The sequence below is a fragment of the Onychostruthus taczanowskii genome, unplaced genomic scaffold (assembly GCF_017590055.1).
Source record: "Onychostruthus taczanowskii isolate IOZ18803 unplaced genomic scaffold, ASM1759005v1 scaffold19, whole genome shotgun sequence".
NCBI lineage: Eukaryota > Metazoa > Chordata > Aves > Passeriformes > Passeridae > Onychostruthus > Onychostruthus taczanowskii.
In genome coordinates this window covers 10,241,367-10,262,592 of record NW_024499128.1, presented here as the reverse complement: position 1 = coordinate 10,262,592, position 21,226 = coordinate 10,241,367, and the positions used below count along the sequence as shown (strand labels likewise).

The 21,226-nt window shown below is 45.6% G+C and overlaps 1 protein-coding gene across 4 annotated transcripts in view; it reads right to left on the bottom strand.

The window, feature by feature from the left end:
- SDK1 (sidekick cell adhesion molecule 1) overlaps window positions 1-21,226 on the bottom strand; it is a 384,804-nt gene that overhangs the window by 26,830 nt on the left and 336,748 nt on the right. For all 4 annotated transcript variants that reach the window (XM_041401548.1, XM_041401551.1, XM_041401550.1 and 1 more), the window contains exons 36-39: window positions 6,382-6,497; window positions 4,484-4,670; window positions 3,529-3,666; window positions 317-478 (exon numbers count right to left, since the gene is read on the bottom strand). In XM_041401548.1, the coding sequence (XP_041257482.1) occupies window positions 317-478; window positions 3,529-3,666; window positions 4,484-4,670; window positions 6,382-6,497 (603 nt within the window). The remainder of the gene's footprint in view (window positions 1-316; window positions 479-3,528; window positions 3,667-4,483; window positions 4,671-6,381; window positions 6,498-21,226) is intronic.

Sequence of the window (21,226 nt, the reverse complement as noted above, 5' to 3'; positions counted from 1 at the left end):
CTCCCACTGCACAGCAGTACAGTCAGAATTATGGACTGCACTGTCAGGCTGCAGCTTGGAAATCCCTGGCTGGCCTGTTTGCATTATGATTTATTTACAGTGTTTTGTTTATTCACATTAAACTTCTAGGTTTCAGGAAAAAAAGGAAACATGTTTTTCATGGCAGTTGTGAAACACACTGAATCACGTCCCGTGACTCAGCTTCTCCTTGGAGCTGGAAATTCATGTGAAGCCCTGAGTGCACCATTCTCTGCTGGTGCCCCGTGTTTGTAGAAGTGATCTGTGACTTATGATTTGTTTTTATAGCCCCCCTCACCTTCTGCTGGCCCAGCTGTGATGTTGGCTTGCAGCTCAGGTCCATAGGCGATGGTTCGGGCTTGCACTCGGAATAAATAGGTCATGCCCTTGGTGAGATCCCGGACCTTCAGCCAGCGCTGCCAGTTCCCCTTAATGTCCACAGTCACCACCTTGCTCACCCCTGGAACAGCCACACAGGTAAAAAAATAAGAGGGAGTTTCAATGCAAAAATAGAAATCAAGTGGAGCTTATTACATCTAGATGGTAAGTAAAATCATCTAACAGTTTGCTAAGAAAGTATTTCTTACAATTAGCAGGAGTTTAAGTAGTGATAATAGGCAATTTTCAGCACTGATAAGTATAATTAGAGTTTAAGCTTGATAAGTGGGTACTGACAAGGAAAAAACCTTACAACACATCTGGGAAATTACCAAGAGACTACATGTAACCTCAGTAATTATTCTGGGAAGAAAGGAGGAGGTAAACGAAGAGGAGTGCACATTCCAGACTGCTTCCCAGGCAAGCATTTCTCTGTTGCTGCTTCCCCAAATAAACTCCAACATGGTCTGGAGGAGGAACAAGGGTCAGGTGTGTTCCATCATCTCATCCTGCAATATCCACCATCCCCATGTGGATGCAGAGTGAAGGATGTGCAGCTCACCAGGACCCTGGGGCTCCAAATGCCATGGCAACAGGGGATGCAACCAAAGTGCTGTGAGCTTAAACAAGGCTGGAGCTGTGACTTGTGTTTCACTCTTCTCACTCTCTCAGAATTTTTCTTACATGGATCAATTAAAACCAGAGTTGCTCCTTTCACCAAAGTTTCACCTTTAGGTTCTCAATGCTGCATAAAGGACTGAGGGGCAATGATTGGTTTGGAAACAAAAGCTCTGGTTTTCACTGAAGTTTTCTAGAAGTAAGTCAATGGAAAGAATTTGATTTATAAAAGATTTTACAGAATAAAAAGTTCAAATTTAGAGAGTCTTTCTGGCGGTTTTTTGGGTCTGTATGTACATGACACATTTCAAACCAAGAAGGTAGGAAGTAGGAGAAGGTTTTTCCCACTAGAAATGGCTGCTTGCTAGTTTATCTTTCCAAGAAATGCAGAAGGAAGATGTTTTCAACCCAGATGCTTATTTTATGCAAATCAAGATTATACTTTCAGTTGTAATCACTTAAATAAAGAGTAATGTCCAAGCAATTTCTGTTCAAAGTTTTCTTCCAGATACAATTTATAACTCAGGGAATCTTTCCTTGGCTAACAAGGATACAGTAAAAGTGCTCCCTCCTTCCACAGGTGAACTATTTCATTTCTCTGAGACAAATCAAGAGGCATTTGTCATTTTGAAGTTATGTTCCAAAAAGAAAAAAAAAAACCAAAAAAAACCCCAAAAAACTGTTGAAAAAGGCTCTGGGGCAATCTCGTTGTCTATTATTGTGTAAAACATAACAGTGTAAATCTTAAACAATAAAAGGTCAAGCAGGGATAAGACTGTGCTAAAGAAGAGATTGATGCTGGAAAGCTTGGAAAAATGGGCAGGTGAGTGGTGGCTGGTGAGTGGGAAGGCAAAAGGTGTCACCATGGGAAGACACTCAGCCAAAAATCAAGGATGGGTGGAAAGCCAAAATATGAATGAGAAAAGCTCCAAAAGAGGTTCCAGCCCATCCAGGTTGGTACACTGCAGTGCTCACATGGAGGAATGGGGGCTCTGGCCCCATGTGGGCCATTTACTTAAGCTGGACTTGATGATCCATGTGGGTCCCTCCCAATTTGGAATATTTGTGAATCTGTGAAAATGATAGCATCGAGGAAGGGATTATTTTCCATGGCAGGAGAATAAATATGTTTGCTGAAAGAAAAATGTTGACACAAGAGCAAATGGTGGGTAAAGACTGGAAAATAAATTTAGGCAAATATTTTGCATCTGAGGAAGAGCCCTCCATAACCTTCCTGCTCACATCAGAAATCCTCCAGAGGGGAAGGAGAGACAAACTGGAGTCAGGGGTAGCTCAGGCAGAGGTGGGGAAGACAGGAAAAGACAACAAAGGTTCTGAAGAATGTTAAGTCAAATACATGCAGAGAAAACACGATCTGACACTTCCATATTTTCAGGGGGGGAAAATGAATTCTTGAACATTGTGAAGGAATGAAGAAAAGGGAGGAAATGCCCGATCAGCCTGAACCTCCTGCCTACCCTGTCCACATTTCTTGGTCAGAATTGGAAATGCTTCCTGTATTAGCTCTTTCTGCTCAGACCTGCCAGCCATAAAGGCTGACCATGCTTTTATTCTGGTGTTTTCAATCCTGAGTTTAACTTCTCTGTGCCTGAGACATGGATATTCAGACAATATAGATCATTATTCCTTACAGGAGAAGCAAATACAAGTGATTGATATCCTTATTTCTTTGGAAAAGAGTTTAAAATGGATTGGCAATGGCTGAAATTACTCTCCCTGCTGTCATGCTGCCAAAGCTGGACATCCTATTGAACTATTGGCAATCTACCAGGAATATAAAAATATTAATAAAGCCATCCACAAACTATGTCATCTTTTCTAATTCACCTTTGGAATGAATTTACATTTGTTTTCAGAGAAACTGCCAAATCCTTCTCTGTTGCTTTTCTGGCAAATTAATGAAACGTTTGTGGCCATCACATTGTTGTGGCTTAACTGAACTCTGGTGCTGGGTTAAAAATGCTGCCTGAAAACTCCGTGTGAAGAGACACAGCCACGTCTCTGTCCTGTTATCCTCCCTGTCACAGCAGAGGTGCTGCCAGTGATGACCAGCACATTTGATGCCTGGGCAATCTCTGTGATAACAGAAGTGACACATGATGTGATAAGCAACACAAATGTGCCTGACAACTATTCTGGGATGGAGCCTACTCAGCAGTTTCAAAGGCAAAGTGTGGAGACAATCAGGCACTCCCAGGCTGAACTTCCTCTTCGCCCAGACCAGGTAATGATGGCTGTAAAATGACTTTTCAAATCACACAGACTATAGTTTGTGCAAGAAAATGAGAGAAGACAAGACAAAAACTATATTCCACAATATTATGGCTCACTGAAGCATTTTGGCAAAAGTGGAATTGTTTTATTTACCCTTTGCCACCTGGCTTCTCTTGGAAAACAGCAGAGAGCAAGTAAGAAATTGGGCAGAGATGAAAGGTCCTATAGCACCATTGTGTCATTTCCCCATGAATATGTATGATCAGAGGTCTTTCTTACCCTGGACAGGAGCCAGAGGCTCGTAGACGACTCGATAACCCTGCAGGACTCCATTTGCTGCTGTTGGCTCGCCCCAAGACACGTTGAGGGTAGTGCAGGTGATTTCAGAGAAGGCCAGGAAGCTGGGAGCACTGGGTGCTGAAAGAATTGCACACAGATTGAATTGCAGCAGCAGGAGTCAATCTAATATACATATATATTATAAAACATTGCTTTATTTGCCCAGCCTAAATCTAAAGGAAGCAAGCTGAGAATGGGATTTTTCACTTGTATCCAAATGTCCTGTAATCAGTCACAAACACAGCCTGTCCTAAAAATACAGCCAGTCAGCTGTAAAACTGAACCTCCAGAGCAAACAAGGAGAGAGGGCACGGAAGGGAAGGGCTCTCAGAAGGGTGCAATGGGAGCCATCTCCTCTTCACAGCCACCACCAAGGGCATTGTCTTCACCCTGTGCCAGAGCTCTCCCAGCACATCCAGCACAGGGACTGCTCAGCCTGACTGGGAGGCTGCTGATACAGCTTTAAAAACAAACAAACAAACAAACCAAAAAACAGGGAGGAATTAAAAAAAACACAAAAAAAACAAAAACAAAAAAACCAAAAAACCAAAAAACCAGGGAGGAATTAAAAAAAACATGCTAATTGTTTCACAGGACCATCAGGGCAACTTCCAGGCACTGGAGATGAACTCCTTCTGATTTCCAGGTGTGGCAGCAGAAACCACACACAAAGCCACAGACTGTTTCCTTCTGGACCAGCTTAGTTTAGGGACTGGCCCTTCTGCCACTCCGTTCTCATTTCAGCCGTTTCACTCCCTTTCCTCAACTCCACCTGTTTGAGACATTTTTTTTTCCTGCTTTCAAGACCTCTACAATACAAATCCAAGCAGCGCTGCCCTGCTGCGTGCCCCATTTGCCCTGGCTGTGCCCAGGTGAGCAGGACTCGGTCCCGTACCCGCCTGGTGCGTCCTGCCCTGGGCAGGGCTGCTGCGGGGGCCGTCCCCGGCCGCGTTGAAGGCGGAGATGCACACCAGGTACCGCGTGTGGCTCGTCAGGTTCTTGAGCCGCACGCTGGTCTCCGGGAGGAAAAGGACCTTCACCTTCTCCGTGTCGTTCAGAGCGTCGCTCTCCCAGTAATAAATCTGTTGGGACAGCGAGACAGGATCACAGCATTGTTAAGGTTGGAAAAGCCTGCGAAGATCATGAGTCCAACCATCAATCCCCAGGTTTGCCACTAAACTGTGTTCCCAAGTCCCACATCCACTTGCCTTCGGAACACTTTGAGGCTTGGTGATTCCATCACCTCGCTGGGCAGCCTGCTCCCGTGCTGACCAAGCTTTCTGTGAAGATATTTTTCCTAATATCTAATCAGAACCTCCCCTGGCACAACTGGAAGGCATTTTCTTCATCCTGTCATGTGTTGTACTATATCCTACACCTAGAAAATATTTGGCCACTGCAGCTACAAAACAACCAGAAAGACAGTGTAGTCTTGCCCTGGACTCCTCTATTAGTTGGGATACTCAGGTTTTTCAGCACATGCCAAATCTTTTCCTTAGCAAATTCCCTGCTAAGGAAATTAGTCCCTGAGTCTAATGACCACGTAGCTGAGTAGATCACTCAAAAATAGAGGAAAGGCTGAAGAATATGGCTTAATGACAGCAGGTATGAGCTGCCAGGGTTCACTGAGGAGAGGTCAGTTTAAGCACTCCCTGCAATGCAAGCTGCCTGTCAGCACTGGCATCCTGACACACCCTGATGGTCCATAACTCCCCTCTGCACACACACAGCACTCACACCACTGGTGTTCACAGCACAGCCAGGAAAATGCCTTCCTGAAGAGGGTAACAAAGATTCTCCCTAAAGTTCCTTGAGGTGCTTTCTCCCCTTCTTCCATTATATAATTTTTACCCTGATGCTATAAAATTAGCCTTCAGAGAAGTTGTTTCCAAGCAGGAAATTGGTGCCAGCCCTACTTATTGGACAGGCCTGGCAGCGAGAGCATTGCAACAGGCCAAAGCAAGCCAGAGAGCTGAGAGAACAAGCCAAGGCAAGACTCCACCTTGGCTCTCCAAGCCAAGCTGCTGAAGCCATCTATATACGTACAAAAGGGAAAGGACAGGGATTGATATATAAGGATGCTTGTTAGTGCCAAGAAGGGATGCCAGATTATTCACATTGGCTTGGCTTTCCTTCACTTATGGATCTAAATTCATGGAGAGAGGCAGAGCCAGACACTGAACCCAAGCCAAGCTCCAGTGTTTGTAGACTTGCCCATTCCCCCTCTCTGAGGGTCCATTCTCATGCTGGAGATGCTGAGCAGCGTGTCTCTGCAACGTGCTCATCTCCTGCAAACCAAACGCAATTAATGCTCTGATTTAATTTTGCTAAAGTTAAGGAAACGAAGCAATGCTTCCAAAATCTGACCTGACTCAGGCTTCCAGCTGGGAGAAAGTTCTGCTCTTCCTAAAGGCTTGCAGCATTTGATGGAGGGAAAGCTCAGTTAATTTTCTTCAATACATTTCTTGCCCCCAGCTCTTGTGTAGCTGTGTTGCTTTTTGTAGCAGATACGTTGCCTGCATAAGCAGAGCTGCCTCCTTATCTGCATACCCTGTTTCCCCCATGCTCTCCTTCTCCATAAATAATGACACACACTCCCTTTTCTCTCCTTCCCCCTCCCAATCTCATTCTCTTCCTTTTGGTTTTGGGACTTGCTGCTGTTCCCTGCTGCAGTCTGAGCACTGCTCTAATTTGCCTTATGTGGTGAGGGCGACTGCACTTTGTAGAGCTCTCTCACAAGTAAATAGCAATGCCAAGCAAGATAAATGAAAACAGCAGAAATGGGAGAATTGCCTTGTAGCCTTGGATGTTCCCGTTCTGGCTGTCGGCAGGAGGGGGGTCCCAGGTGAGCTCCAGCTGGCTTGCAGAAAGGGAGTTGACTTGGATGTTCTGTGGGGCCAGCGCCGGTGCTAGGGAGGAAGGAGGACAGAAGAATTAACAGTGACAAGCAGAATGAGCTCATAGCCAGGTTTTTCATTTGCAAGAGGACCAGGACAGGCTCTGTTTATGCCACAAGTCAGCAATGAGCCAGGCCCGGGGTATCTGCGTCATCGGGATGTCTCGGCACAAGAGGAGTGAGGAGCAGCTGAGCCTCGGGATGTGGTTGTGCTCTGTTCCACGCAGGCTGGCTTAGACACTGAACCAACTCAATCCTGCCAGCAGCTTTGAAAAAGAAAGGAAAATTTTGCCTTGGTTCCCTGGTAGTTTGGGGCTCACCTTTGGCAGTGTACAGTGCTCCTGATAACTGTTCCTGGTGAGCAAGGCAGCCCTTGCCACCATCAGCCCAAATGCCACTCAGCAGCAAAACTCTGGGCTAAAATACTGCCTAAAATTACCTCCAAACCCAGTCAGCTGCTAATCAATGCACTAATATTTTATGTATGACAGAATGACTTTTAGTTTGCTACTATGACTTTTTATTAGCTCCACTTTGATTACACCTCCACATGCACACACTGGCACTCTTTGGCTCCTGATGGCATTTATTCTTTGCATTGTGCTGTGCTAGAAAACCAATTTCTGAGTGCATTTGGGTCACTCCACACCTTCTCTTTGTCATGACCCCACTTGGTGCAGGTGGATTTTCCTCCCCAGCAGCTACTGAGGACACTCTGTTCTCCCAGCCTGCTGTCTGAGCCTCCGGCAGGTTTTAACAAAACAGCTCCTGTTCTGTTCACAGGAAAGGTGCTGAAGAGTGTCCTGGTCAAACTGCAGAAGTGGGAAGAGAAAGGCAGGACAAAGGCTCCACTTCTCCTTTCTCTGTGTTCATAGTGCCATAGCCTTCTGTCAGACCCCCTGAGAAAGTTGTCTCTTTTCTCTCTGCCCCTTTCTGGGCCATAAATAGAAGCGATAAAATATTCACCGCTTGCACTGGATAGCGCCGGTTAGCTGCTCCTCTGGAGACTTCTTTCTTAAGAGAGAATGACCTTCATAAGTCACACTTTTCTACCAATACTCCCTCCCCCCAGAGTTATAAAATAAAAAAGTAATTAACACCCACTCAGCCTGACACCAACTATTTATTTTGTTCTAACTGTGTGGTTTCCATATTATCACTGCCCACCCTGCCGTTAATGGAAATGTTAATAACCAGCGCCAGGTTGTTGTGACAGATGCTTGGGCTCATTATCAGAAATTCTTATTTACCGCTCCATTAAACGACAGAATCGCACAAAAAAACAATTCAATCAAAACTAACTGGAGGAATTTTAACAGCCACATTAATAATCCAAAACATAAATAAAGTTAATGTCTTTTGCATGTTTGCCATCGGCAACTCTATTGCAAAATTATTGCTATACAATTAAAACGTGAAAGGTAAAATTGAAAATAGCCTTCATCCCAGGGCTCGGTTAAAACTATTTATTTATTGTGGGTTTTTTTGTTTCCTTTTTGGCTGGATGGCGAATACATGAGGTGACAGTGACCATCAGTAAACCCTAGCTTGGTCACAAGGGTGCACTAGTCTAATTATTGCCCTGCCTTCTGTACTTGTCGCTTGGCTGGATGCCCTCAGTGCAGGGCAGTGTTGTTAGGGACCAAAAACCTCAAGATTTTGAGAATTTCACAGCATAAACCATAGCGTGAGGCCAAACTGATCACAGAGAGCAAAGCTGAAAACACATCCTAGAGATCTGCCAGGATGACACGCTCAGGGAAACAGGAACGTGTACAATCACAGAGGAAAATGGGTCCCTTTAGCAGTGTATTTTCTTTCTAAGGAGTGACACCACTGTCTGTCCTGAGCTGACAGCTTCACAGGAATCTCAACACCCGGGTCTGAAGCAGCATCTACAAGAGCATTTTTCTTTGGATGCCATGTGGCAGCCTGGAACAATTACTGCTTCTGAAACGCGACCATCAGAGGAGATGGCGTGTACAACCCACTGCCAGAAAAACACTGCTTTTCCTCAACCCCTTCATGCAGCACATCTGAGAAACACAGTGGTTAAAACCTGCCAGTGCTAACTCTGCACAGACACACTCGCTGCTGGAGCTGCACTTCTGCTGGCGCGGCGGAGGAAAATCTGATGGGAGGAACGAAAAAAAGTGTGGAAAAAGACATTTCACTACTCCAGGGCCTCCACAAGATGCAAATTGTTTGGTTTTGTGCCCTGTGAGTCTGTGCCTCTGTTCAACTTTCAAAGGCTGATGTGTCCCCCCTTCTCTAAGCACAGATTTCTTGTTGACAGCGAGGGACAGCAGAAGAGTGCTGCTGACGCTTGATGTGGCTCTGTGCGAGAGCACGTTCCATTAAGGGTGAAGTGAAATACTTCAAAAAGAAGGAAACACATCCCTGAAGACCCCACCTGTTTGCAACCCCAAACCATTCCCTGAATATATGGATAGCCTGTGCCAATAAAAGCAAGCGCATTTTAAAGGTGAATTCAAAAGGCTTTTTACCTTCTAGGAATGCACTTCAAGATTACTGAGCTCGGAATTTTTCACGGCTGTTGAAATCTCAAATACATAAAAAGCAAGGTTAGAGCTACATACCTCACACTGCTTTAGGTGTTAGTGACATTATCAACTATAGCAGGAGCGACACAGACCCCCGAGGGTCCAAACACAGCTCTTGGCAGGTGGAAAGCATTTAACTTTCCCTGAAAAAAAGTCTGTACTCATGAAGTCAAATTCTGCGCACGTATCCTGCCTTGGAATCTCACACAGATATTTGTAAACATTCCTTTTCTTATCTGATTTCAATTCATCTTAGATATTGTCTCCTTGAAACTCTCTCTCAGCCAAAACCTAAGGAGAAAGACTGAGCAGGTTGTGTAGTAATTAGTAACAAACAGTAACAAATATGGGCTGGGCTGCTGTTGGCAGGATCACGTAAAGACAACAAATCTATCCAGAAACGTGGCGAGAGTGTGAAAATGAGCCCATAAATAAAGTTACACATCTAAATCCACATTTAAACGTATCAATGCCCTCATTCCCCAGCTGCACTGAGCAGCCTCTGCTCTCACTGCAGGCAATTTGAGCTTGCAAATGCTTCTAACCTTTAAAGAGAAGGTGCTTTAAATCCCTGGTGGCCTCCCTGCTCCAGAGCTCTGTGCTCTGCAGAAGTTTCACCTCAGCTCTTCTCACTTGGGATATTTGTTCTCTGGGCTGTGTGGCACCCAGAGCTTTCCATCAATATGGAGCTACTATTCCTTTTCCCAGTGACAATCACCACGATGCTCTGTGGCACAGGTAGGCTACAAATCCTTGTGATTCATTGGGCAAACTTGATAACTGGTTTTGTGAAGCATTCCTCACTGCTCTTATGTCTGCTCCAGTTTCTGGGGAGCAGAGGATTTCTCCTCTGCTGGTTTTCTAATTGTTTCTGCAGTGGCAGTGTTACTGGCAGGACACTCACAAACAAGTTTGGGACAAGATTTCCTGATACTCCCATGCCATTTAAGTAAAGATTCAGGCCAAAAATGAAGAGAAAAATGCAGTGAAAGAGACTGAAGGATTTTCTGTGCATCAGCTTGATCCCAAACAATCCCAAGCAAATTTCTGTTTTGTAAGGACCACTGATCCTTTTCTATCTCGCACGTGTTTTCCCCCAGTTCTTCAAAGCATGACTTGGAGAACATGCCTGCCTTTATTCCCTGGTAATCAATATGTTTGCATTTTGGTGTTAGCACCTAGAGGCCAGAATCTCATTGCACAATGTGCTGCATAAACACAGAACAAAGACACAGCTCCAGGCCCCAAAATCCTCTAATCTGTCTCCTCATTACAATGGAGGGGTGGCTGCAGCATGTTCTGAGTACCAGCTGTAATTTTCCCTACCTAGTGATTAACAACAAGGGAGATGCACAGCAGTGTTCAGTTCAGTGTGTGATGATGGGGAAATCTTGCACACCAGAGCTTCCAAAGTTTACACACTGATTCCTGGCACACACAGTCATGGAAAATAGGGCTAAAAGGGATTGGAGAGGAATCAGACATCATCCTCCTGGGTCACACTGGGATCAGCTTGCTGGTCAGGTTTTCATGTAATCTCAATCACTGATTTATTTCCAGATCGTGCTGTCATTCCTACACAAACTCTGCCAGCACCTCTCTACTTTAAAAACTCTTAAAATAGGGGTTTGTGTAATACTCATACTTTAAAAATAAAAATAAACAAAATAGGGATATCTACAATAGAAAATAACTCACAAAATAACTTTAATATTATTCTTTTTGATGCCTAACCTAAACCATCCTCACTGTATTGAAGTTATATCCCTGCAGTGACATGGAGATTGCTGCTTCTTCAGCTGCAGCCACTGCCTTCAAGTCACAGTGTAGATAAGCAATAGTTTAGTGGATTCTAAAGCCAAACACAACACAACAAACAGAAGGTCACCAGATAAAGCAGTGAGACTGATCAGCAAAACAGGCAAAGTGGGGTTTTCCTGCAGTACAGGCTTAGAGAAGAAATGTGAGGATGGTAACTCCCAGGAAAGACCAAAAAGGTGGATCTGCAGATGTCTGCAGTCAGACCTTGCATGAAGGAAGTGGCATGAGAGAAGAATGTTCAGTGTTTATTGGCCATTTTCTGACAGAGTCTGGGAGAGAGCAGTGGGAGGATGGGAGCTTCCCCAGCAGCAGAGCTTGGTGCCATCAGGAATGCTGTGTGAGTGATGCTGATTAGCTCAATAACAATTAGTCAGTTGTGCTTCAAAACCAGCGACTGCGAAGCTGCTTTCCACTGTGAAGAGCAGCACGGTCTATATTTAGAATGTAAAATACACTTCCCACTAATTTCTGCCTGTTTTAGGCTGGGCTTCATCTTGTGATGGAAGTCGGTGCTTTTTCCAGGGGTTGAGCTGTCTGTGGTTACTCAGATGTGTTTCAGAGGCACTAAGAGAGGCAGAGCCACATTCCAGGGATGTGGGTCATAACCCCTCCAACACACTTCATCTGTTATGTTGGGCCTGAGTGCTCCTGCCCTCTTACTCAGCAATTTGGCACCAATGCTGCCCTGCCAGGTTTGTGACACCCTGAGACAAGAAATGAGTCTCAGCAAAGGAGCAATCTGGCCTTCCCATTGCTGAGATGTTCAACTGGATGGGGGAGGAGGCTAAAACAGCTGTAAAAGTCAGGTTTTAGTTGGAAATACTCCTTTCCAAGGGACGTGGAGGTATGTGTTGATTTACACAATTGTGTAGAACCATATAAGAGAAATTGAAACATCTCCCCATGTACCAGTGGAAGTGAACACAAGAAGAACTTGAAAAACATCTCTTTCACCTTCATGAATGCTGAGGAAGACAAAGCAAAAATGCAAAAATAGATGTAGAATAGAAAGACAAAAAATAGAAAAATCTATTTTAGTGGAGAAGAAAGGGTGAAGAGGAGAAAGAGAACAGCTGCCAGGATGAGAACTTTGGGAGCCTGGAACACCTGCAGCTGTTTTACTCTGTGCCATCTTGTCTGGGTAGGCAAACACTTGGCTCTCTGTGTACCACATTTAGTACAGTAGCTGTGTTTTGCCACATCAATTTTTTAAGGGTATTAAAGTAATGAAGAAACACAAATTAAAGCAGCTGCAAATGATCCCCAAATATAACATCCCCAGCTTCTATGCTTAACACTGGGAAGCTTCCCAATGTTGGCACAGGTATCTTCAGCACCTGCAGAGACAGAGGAGGCAGGTGGGGGTGGAGGGAGGGAGTGATGACATTCCTGCAAACCGAATTTCTGAAAACTGAAATGAAACAAGGACTAGAAATGGAGTCTCTTTTCCATGGACACAGATCTAGGGGCTTACCTGCCAGTGCTCTTTTTGAACTGAGGAGCATTCTCATCCTGTTCCTCACGAACTCTTTCAGTGGTGGTGAAAACACTGTTGCTGTGATCCCTACTCTTTTAAAGGGGGTTTGGATTTCCCACGTGAGCGAGCCATGTGCAATCTGGGAATTTCATGGGGCAGACATGATCTGGGTGATTAGAACCATGGCAAATCCCAGAGAGCAGTGCTGTGAAACAGCCTGTAAACAAAAACTACACACTTTTCTTTTGCTGAATTCCACAGTTCTACTTAGCAAACACAACCCTAGAACAGGCTATCACATTGCATACTGAGATTATCCATCAAGGAAGTGAGAGAGCCTGGCCCAAAAGTAAAGCCCTCACAGAACTGTCAGACTGCCTCGGGAAAGGGCGTACAGGTGGTTAAAACAAGAAGTGGAGGGAATAATAAAATGAGCTTTTCCCTCTATTTCCTTCTTGTCAGTAAGGATATGATCACACACAGGCAGGCAGCCCATCAGTCAGCAGAGATGGGCCATGAGCAGGAGCAGCAGGAGCCTGACAGCATCAGGTAAACACGAACCTGCAAGCTAAAACCCGCTCTCTCTTACATCCATGCAAATCAGGGATGGCTCCCTTACATCTGTGCACTTGGGGTTTTCTCCACTGAAGAGCAGGAACAGTTGTGCAAAGAGAGCAGTGCCAGCTCTGATGAGTGCAGGATTCAGCCCCAGGAGGGGCTGAAGGTTGTTCAAGGGATGGTGAGGAGCTGCTGCGTGTCTGATCCTCTCTCGTGTGCACTGGGAGCAGTACAGGAGGGGAAAGCACTGCCTTCCACTCTCATGCAAGTCTACCCATTAGAGAAGCAAAATTACCAATTTCAGATTATTTCCTCACACTCTCCAGGACCCAAAACTCCTTCTCCTCTATTTGTAGTCATGTTCCACTTATTGTGATTTGTTAATGCCACATTTGAATATCATAATACCACAAGTTCATGGCAGCTGACAAAAGCACCCACTTCACATCCACTAACAGCAATGGCAGCACCTACTAAAGTCTAATCCTTCTGCTTCACTGCAGCCAAGAGAGCGTAACAAATAATCTCCCCTGGGTTTGCCATCTACCAAATGTCAAAAGCTATATGAGAAAAAAGTCAAAGGGCACAGGTGAGATCTACCCCCGGAATAACCTTTCACTGTGGCTTTAATGCCAGTTTGGGTAGCTGACCCCCACGAGGAATTAATTTAGGATTTACAGATTGCAATGGTCAGGGAACCCCAGGGAGCCCACAGAACACTGTGTTCTTATGCTCCTGGGGAGAGAGAGATGAAATTTAAATTTTCTTGACTCTCAGTGAGAGTTTTCTTTCTTTATTTTTCATCCCTTAGATCATTGCTGCAGTTTCACACCCCCATTCCATCTCAGTGCCTGGACTGCTGCGGCCAAGATATTTTAGACTATTGCTAATTCATACTTTCTTAAGAAAAAATTGCAACTTTTTTGTTTTAGTCTACAACAGGCAACCTGAAGAGCCTCCAGTTCTGTGATTGACGACGGATACAGCAAACAGATGTCAGAGAAGAAAACCAACTGTGTTTCTCCACAGCTGGCTTCACAGCAAAGCTGTACAGAGGAGGCAAAGCCACGGGAGTTGAGGCCCATATGAAAACACTTACAGCACAAATTTTGCTCACATATCCCAGGATGACTGCAAACAAGCAGAGCAGGACTGCACAATTAGGCAAAATAGGAATTTGGCTGCAAATATAACCTTTTAGTCGAAAGCATTCCAACTCCAGCCTCTGTCTGCTGGAATAGGAATTATCAGCCAGGGGCTTCCCCACCTCTTTACCAGGACAATTTCTGGTTCATTTGACTTTACTACTGATTGCTCATGGTATTTTTTTTTGAAGGGAAGGTTAATTCCTCTGCTTTTAATGGAGTAGCTGTGCTGTGAGCTCAGTAAAGCTCTGCATACACGATCAGGCTTCTCCTCCCTCTGCTCCGCGCAGGGATGTCCCCGCTCCGGCTCTCACAGCCCACAGAGCACTGCAGCACAACAGCTCGTTTGTCCTTCCCCTCCCACAACTGCAGCACACAGCCACGAGCCCTCCCGATGAATCTGAGCACGGGGGCCTGCACGATCGGCACCAAAAAATCAGCATCGAATGGTTGGGGTTGTGAGTTCATCATCAGAGCAAAACGCTGCCCGGCAATCGCAGCCCAGCGCTCCCGGCCCTGCCACAGCCAGGGACCAGCGCATCACAAACCGCGGATGTTTTTTGCTAGGACAGAAACATCTTCCCTACACTGAGACGTGATAAAAAGAGGCAATTAGACCCGAGCTAAGCAGGAGCTGCCGCACTGCATAAAGCATTGTGCTGTACCAAAGGCTGCTGATGACCAATATTAACAACTTAATGAGCTGTTAATGAGGCGCGCGTTCGGCTTTTACTTGCAGCATGAAAACATTGCAAATCATTTTAGGGAGCTTTGGACTGTCAATGGAGAATTAAAGATGTCAAATAAGCCCATCAAATCTATGTCTCAATCTGGACACTGCTTTCCAGTGCATTCGCTTAAAATTCCTTCTCCTATATGGTAGAATAACTTGCTTTGACAGCACTACGACTCCCAGACTTTGCTTCCTTCTGCCTTGACATTAGATTTCAGTCTCCAGAGAGCTGCAGGGATGTCTTTTTGACATGTTGACATTAAGGACACTTCTTCCACAGACTCACACTGGCACGGTTACTTTCTGTCTTGCCATTGTAAGAGCAGCTACTGAGCTAAGTTACCAAATCTGGAAGTCTAATTAGCAAAACCTTCACATTATCTGTAAACAGATTAAGAATATAAAGTTACCCTTAAAAATAGTCAGTTTGAGTAGGAAAGGGAGCCAAACCTTACAGAGAAAATTCATTGCCATAACTCCCCAGCATTGTAACAATACCAGCAGCAGTGACTAATGCTCTGATGTGGGCACACTTTAGTTTGTTATTTTCTACTGTCCTGTCACAGCCCTGCTGTATTAGATCCCACAGCCACATGCTATCAACACTCCTGCTGCCTCCAGTGGAGCTGCATTGAGGGGAACAACAAAACCAAATTGGACTTGCTGCAGACAAGCCCTAAGTTGTGCCCCTGTACATAGAGTGAACCTGGAGAAGTTTAAAATCCACCAAGAAACACTGATGGGATGTGCCCAGTGGCCAATCCTGCTCTCAGAAACGGGATGCTGTTGGGATACAGGTGAATTGAATTCCAAGAGAAACTGGAAAGTGGTTACTTTCCCAGACCAACCAGGAAATGTCTCACCACTTTTTTTTCCCTTTCATCTTCCTACAGTTTGCTTTCTTACTGCGCTCTGACTTTCCTCTGTCATTTAGCACGTTGTTGGAGAACATGGCTTGCATCTTCAACTCCAAGCTGACAGGAGACCTTCTCCTTCCTTGGAGAGAAAGACACTGGGGACAGGATGGCAACCCAGTGTCACTCCTGGAGCAAGGCATTCCCAGAATGACAGGGTAAAGCTCATCAAGGACTGAGCATCACATTGGAACAGCTCTGTAGGTTCTTTAAATTTAAAGGGGGAGGGGAAAAGGACAACCAGTTTCAAACACCCTGCCATCCCCCAAAAGTAGCCTCTTGCTTACGTCCAGAGGTGTCAGCAAGTAAAAGGCAAACACCCTTTTATTTAAAAGGCTTGGTGCTTTTAAAGTGCCAAAGTTGCCCTTTGTTTAAAGTTTGAGCACATGAAACCAATAATTCATTTACCATTCTATTCCCCAACAGCTTCCCTCCATCCCCTTTTTGTTTATTGAGGGAAGATACTGTCCCCTAGGCTGACAGGTTTTAGACTGCTGCAATGTGAAATGGCCATGATAATCCTTCTCTTCCCTTCTCCAGTGGCATCTGGGATGGCACTGCCCACCCAGCTCTTGCAGCTGTGCCAGCAGCAACGTGCTGCTATCTGCACAGGCACAGCCAGCCCACGTGTCCCACCGAGATAGGAGAGAACAGCCACGGGCCACGGCAGGGCGCAGGCTGCCAGCTCGGATGCGCTGGAATCTTGTCATTCCTCTCCGAGCCTGAGACCAAGGAGGCACAGGGGACTCCACACAGCATCTCCTCTGCTGTTTGGGGCAGGGGAGGAGATAAAGCTGTAGAAGAAAAGGGGGCCCAGGCTGTGCTGAGGGACTCCCTTCTCCAGGAAGGGACTGAGGTGGCACCACGGGGGAATCTGGAGCGCGCACATGAAAGAGCGAGGCTGAAGGAAGAGATTAAAGCACCCAAGGGCAAAGGAGCCTTGTCCTGCCAACCTTCCTTGCCTTCAGCACAAAGGGATGTTGCCCCAGCACAGATAACCAGGTAAGAAGGGACAAGAGCTCTGTGCTGGAAGCAGTTTCTAAAGGGGAACAAAGTACTTGGAGTCAAGTCTTTGCTTCCTTACACGGCTCCTTTGTCCTTATCATGGCTTGCTCTCTTAGTGTAGCCTTTTCTGTCCCAAACCTATTTCACTATTTTTTGTCTTAGAGCTTTCCAGGTGTTTCCTGTTTCTGGCCTGTAAAATGCTGGAGATGGCCAGGCGGCTCCAAGTGCTTCCCCTGACATTACTGGCAGAGCAGATGCTCCTGTGTCAGCTACGGGTAAATAAAATAAAATTTGTGAAGTCCAGGAACACCTGTGGAGCTGCAGACAGGAGAGCAGATGAAAATAATTGCACATAACAGGAAGAAATTTGGTTTGGTGTCTGCTAGCTTTGCACTAACAGGTGGATTCAGCTTTTGAAGACAGAGTTAAGAAGCAGACATCACTCTGTTCCATTCCTGTTCTTTTCCAAGCTACAGTTCCACTTGGAAGAAAATGAGAGAGCCAGGTAATGTTCCCTGAAAGACGATGGTACAACTAGAGTGGCATTTCAATGGAGACTACTAAACAAAGGGATTTGTCTCCCAGCTCTTTTTACTCCTTGCCTTTCCCATTACAGAACCAGCTCTCAGAGATCATCATTAAAAAGAACAACAACAACAACCCGGCCTCATCAGTTCTTGTGAATTCTGAAGGTCACCAATGTCACCATCAGTTATAATGACACACATCACTCCCCTCTTCACACAAATGGATTTATGGCCTGTTTAAAGGCTGATGTCTCTCCAAGCACTTCACCCCTTCTGCCACCCCTTCTCTGCACACACTCACTCTACTCCAGCAACAGCTGCTGGAAGAAATGATGAATTTCATTACTTTTCATCCAAAACAGCTTTGCAGTATATGGGAGAAGCACTGAAGGCTGCAGGCTCGTTAGCACAGGATTTGTATTGCCACATTTTACTTTATTCACCTTCCCAAATTAGGTGAAGCACGTCTGGCCCAAACCTGTGATTTCTGTTTAATTAAAATGCAGGTAGTGGAGTCTCCTGAACTCCAGAGCCCCCCACACAATCAGGTGGTGACAGCAACCTGGTAGAATAATGCTCTTGATATAGTGGCTGCTCTAACAGAGTCTTAATTTCAGTGGAGCAGAACAGCACCTCTGGTAGCAGCTGTGTTTTGGGCTGGGATGAATATCAGTACCCAGCCTCTCGCTGAACACTCACTGCCTCCCCAATCAGAGCCAGCATCCCTGACAGCTGAACTGTTAAATGAATTAACAAGGCGAAAAGGGGGCTTGCCAGCGGGGCTGCGACTCCATTCCTAATTTCTGCAAGTGGTGGCTTTCAATTTTTCTGTCATTTGTCAGGAGATGCACATGGTTCTCTAATGAGCAGGGCAGAGCTGCAGCCAGCACTAAAAAGGCAGTGTAGAGGATCTTCTGGGCCTTGGAGGAGAGGGATGCAGATGCTTGAGGCAGGTGGGGGAAGGACACGGGCTCTGCTCAGGCTGAACAGGCAGCACATCCTTCCCAGCTGTGCTGAGCTCAAGGACTCCCAGCCCACTCTCCCATCTTGGGGAAGAACTGCTCTCCACACCAGTGAGTTTTACCAATATCCAGGCATAACTTAAAAGGAAGCCTTTGGTCTTATGGGCTACCCGAAAAAGGGAAAGCATTTTTACCACCTGTATAATAAAATAAAATAAAAAAAAAACACCACCAAAAAAACCCAGAAGATCCAAACCACTGGCATCCAGCTTTCCTATTTACCATGCAAGCTGGGCTACAGAGGCCTTTTACTCATGGCTGGCCCATTGTTCTCTCCCAGAATTTCCACCTGCCCATCAGTCTGAGGCAGGGAAGACCTGCTCAGGCTGCCCAAGGGAGAAGTTGGCTGAAGCACAGCTCAAGAGCACTCCAGGGCTGGAGAGAAACTCCCCATTTGGGTATATTTTGCTCATTTAATTGGCAAAACTTGATGAAGGTTTGTTTTAGTAGCTTCCCCCCACCCCAGCTTTTCAGGTGGTTCTATTACCTACTGGAACTTTTACTGTAAAAATCCAGGTCTGATCACAGGGAAATTTTCAAATCTAATAGGGGAGAGCACAGGAGGGAAGGAAGGAAGGAATCACAGACGCTCCACCTTCTGCATCACTCTGTAGAAGCTGAACAGCACAACCAACAGCAACATGAACACCCAACATAAATGGGTGTTTTGACCGAGCTGGCCTAAGCCCAGCACATTTCCCCAAAGGCACAAAGGCTGTTTATCCCTTTCATGAGCCAGAGAGGAATGTTCTCCCCTCTCCCAGAATTACTGCAATGCTTAGGGCAGAACGAGGCCCCATTTAACAGCACTGAGACAAGAGTTACCTGAGAGCTTCAGCCCAGGAACTGGCCACCTTCACTCACTTTGTGCCCAGTGCTGTGCCTGTGTCAGCACTTGTTTATTGGGAAGCTTTTCTCTGTTTTTAACCTGGATGCTCCATTGCTGGAGCTGAGCAGACTCATTTTTTTCCAGCTTGCTGCTTAACTGCCTTTACCGTGGGTAAGAACATCGACCAAACAATAACAGCAAAAACCTTGTATTTCCACAGCACACTTTAACTCAAAGGTGTCACAAATCAATTTAAAACTTAAATTGCAATACCATCTCCAATCACTTTACTCACAGTATAAATCACAGCCAGTTCTGGAGGTGGAAGAGGCAGTTATATAACAAAGTGTAATAACTTCACACAACAAGAGTGAAAATCGGCAGGAAGATCCTACATTCATCATCTCTGCTGTGTGAACCTGGATGGTCCCTTTCCAGAGGTAAATCCAGGAACTCTAAAACAACAGCCAAGTCACACACTACAACTTCAGACACACCAGTCCTGCCTGGGAAAGGAGGCCTCCTGGATAGCACAGAATCATGGAATGGTTTGAGATGGAAGGGATCTGAAAGCTCATCTAATTCCAGCCCCACTTCCTTCAGACACGCAGGGGTCCTGTAATTATCTCAGTGTCCTCTCAAGTCTGTCTCCTTCCATTGCCTGTTCCCTGAGTTATGATAGGAAGATCTGGACTGTGGGATTAAAAGACACAATATGAGGCATTTCCTTGTTTTCCCCATCTGAGTTCCCATGCTGTGTACATGTGTATAAGTGCATGTGCTGGCTCCATTTTCAGCAGGCAGATACTTAGCTCTGAAACAAAAATGTATTTTGAAGCCAGATACAGTTAGCTCCACCTGGGACTTTCTTTGCTGCAGTTGCAGAAGTAAGTTGGAACAGAAGCAAACTAGAAAAAAATGTAAATATTGCCAGCTGTCTCTCCAGGACAACGCTGCTCTGATTAATTTATGATGTTTTCAAAGAAAGATGGTGAATGTTGCACCATATTTGAAATGAAAAGGTTAAGCAGAGTTTAAAAAAATGCGCAGTAGAGTTCTTTAAAAAAACGTGCTTTGCTTAGTTTTGAGCAATAGAATGTTTAATGAGTAATAATGAAATGAATTAGTGCTGGCTTTGATAGCTCCTCCATCCCACAGCCCCGAGACACAGAACAAAGTGCAATCAGCTCCATTGCTGGGCCAAGCAACGGGAGGGTCGAGCTGCCTCCCCTTGTTCTGAGCTTCAAACGCTGCTGCTGCAGAAACGGAGACCAGAACTAATGAGCATTTCAGAGCCAGCCTCCCTCCAGCTGGGATCACCATAACCACAGCCCTGCTGGCAGGGCTGCAGGAGGGCAGCAGCCCTTCCAGTCCTGCTCTTCCCAGCTGGAGTTTCTGGGGGGACAGAGTGGCTGGGGGTTTATCTGGGCTCTCACAAACCACCCGTTCCTCATGGCATTCACAGAAGCGTCTGATCAACTCTTCTGTCCTGATTTCCACCTCCAGCCTTCCAGTGGGGGGATTTTAAAACGATCAGAGAGGACTCAGGCACCAGATCTAGATAAGCAAAGGCCTGAACAGTGCCACTGACCAGGGCTGGATGCAGGGACAGTCTGCATGCTCCTGGGAGCACCCAACCCCTGCCACCAAAACCAGCACTAAACCAGACACGGCATCTCCTCGCTTCAAGAGCACAAAAACACAGCCAGCTGTGGTGCCAGGCAATGTCTCTACACAGAGAGTTATAAAATAAAAGGATCAGCTTTCTGAGTCTCCCTTGTTTTGTAGTTTTGTTTCTTTTCCCTTGTGGCTTTCCTGTGCTCCACTTTTCACTTCTTTAACTCAAGTCAATTTTTCCCTCAAGCTAATTTGGTATGAACAGTCATCCCCCTGCAACTCCAAAAATATTTTCTCTTCTTTCTTTCAAATGTCTTTTCTTCCCTCCTTCCTGCAGACCAACTGGTTTCCAACGGCAAGAAACTGCCAGTGCTTATTCCAGGAGAGTGGGCAACAAAAAACTGTCAGCAATAATGACTGGGGAACTTTCCAAGTAATCCCTTTCCTGGACAATTATTGATCATTATCTAGAGAATACTACAACATGCTGATATGACCAAAAAAAAAAAAAAAGAAATAAACTTATTTTT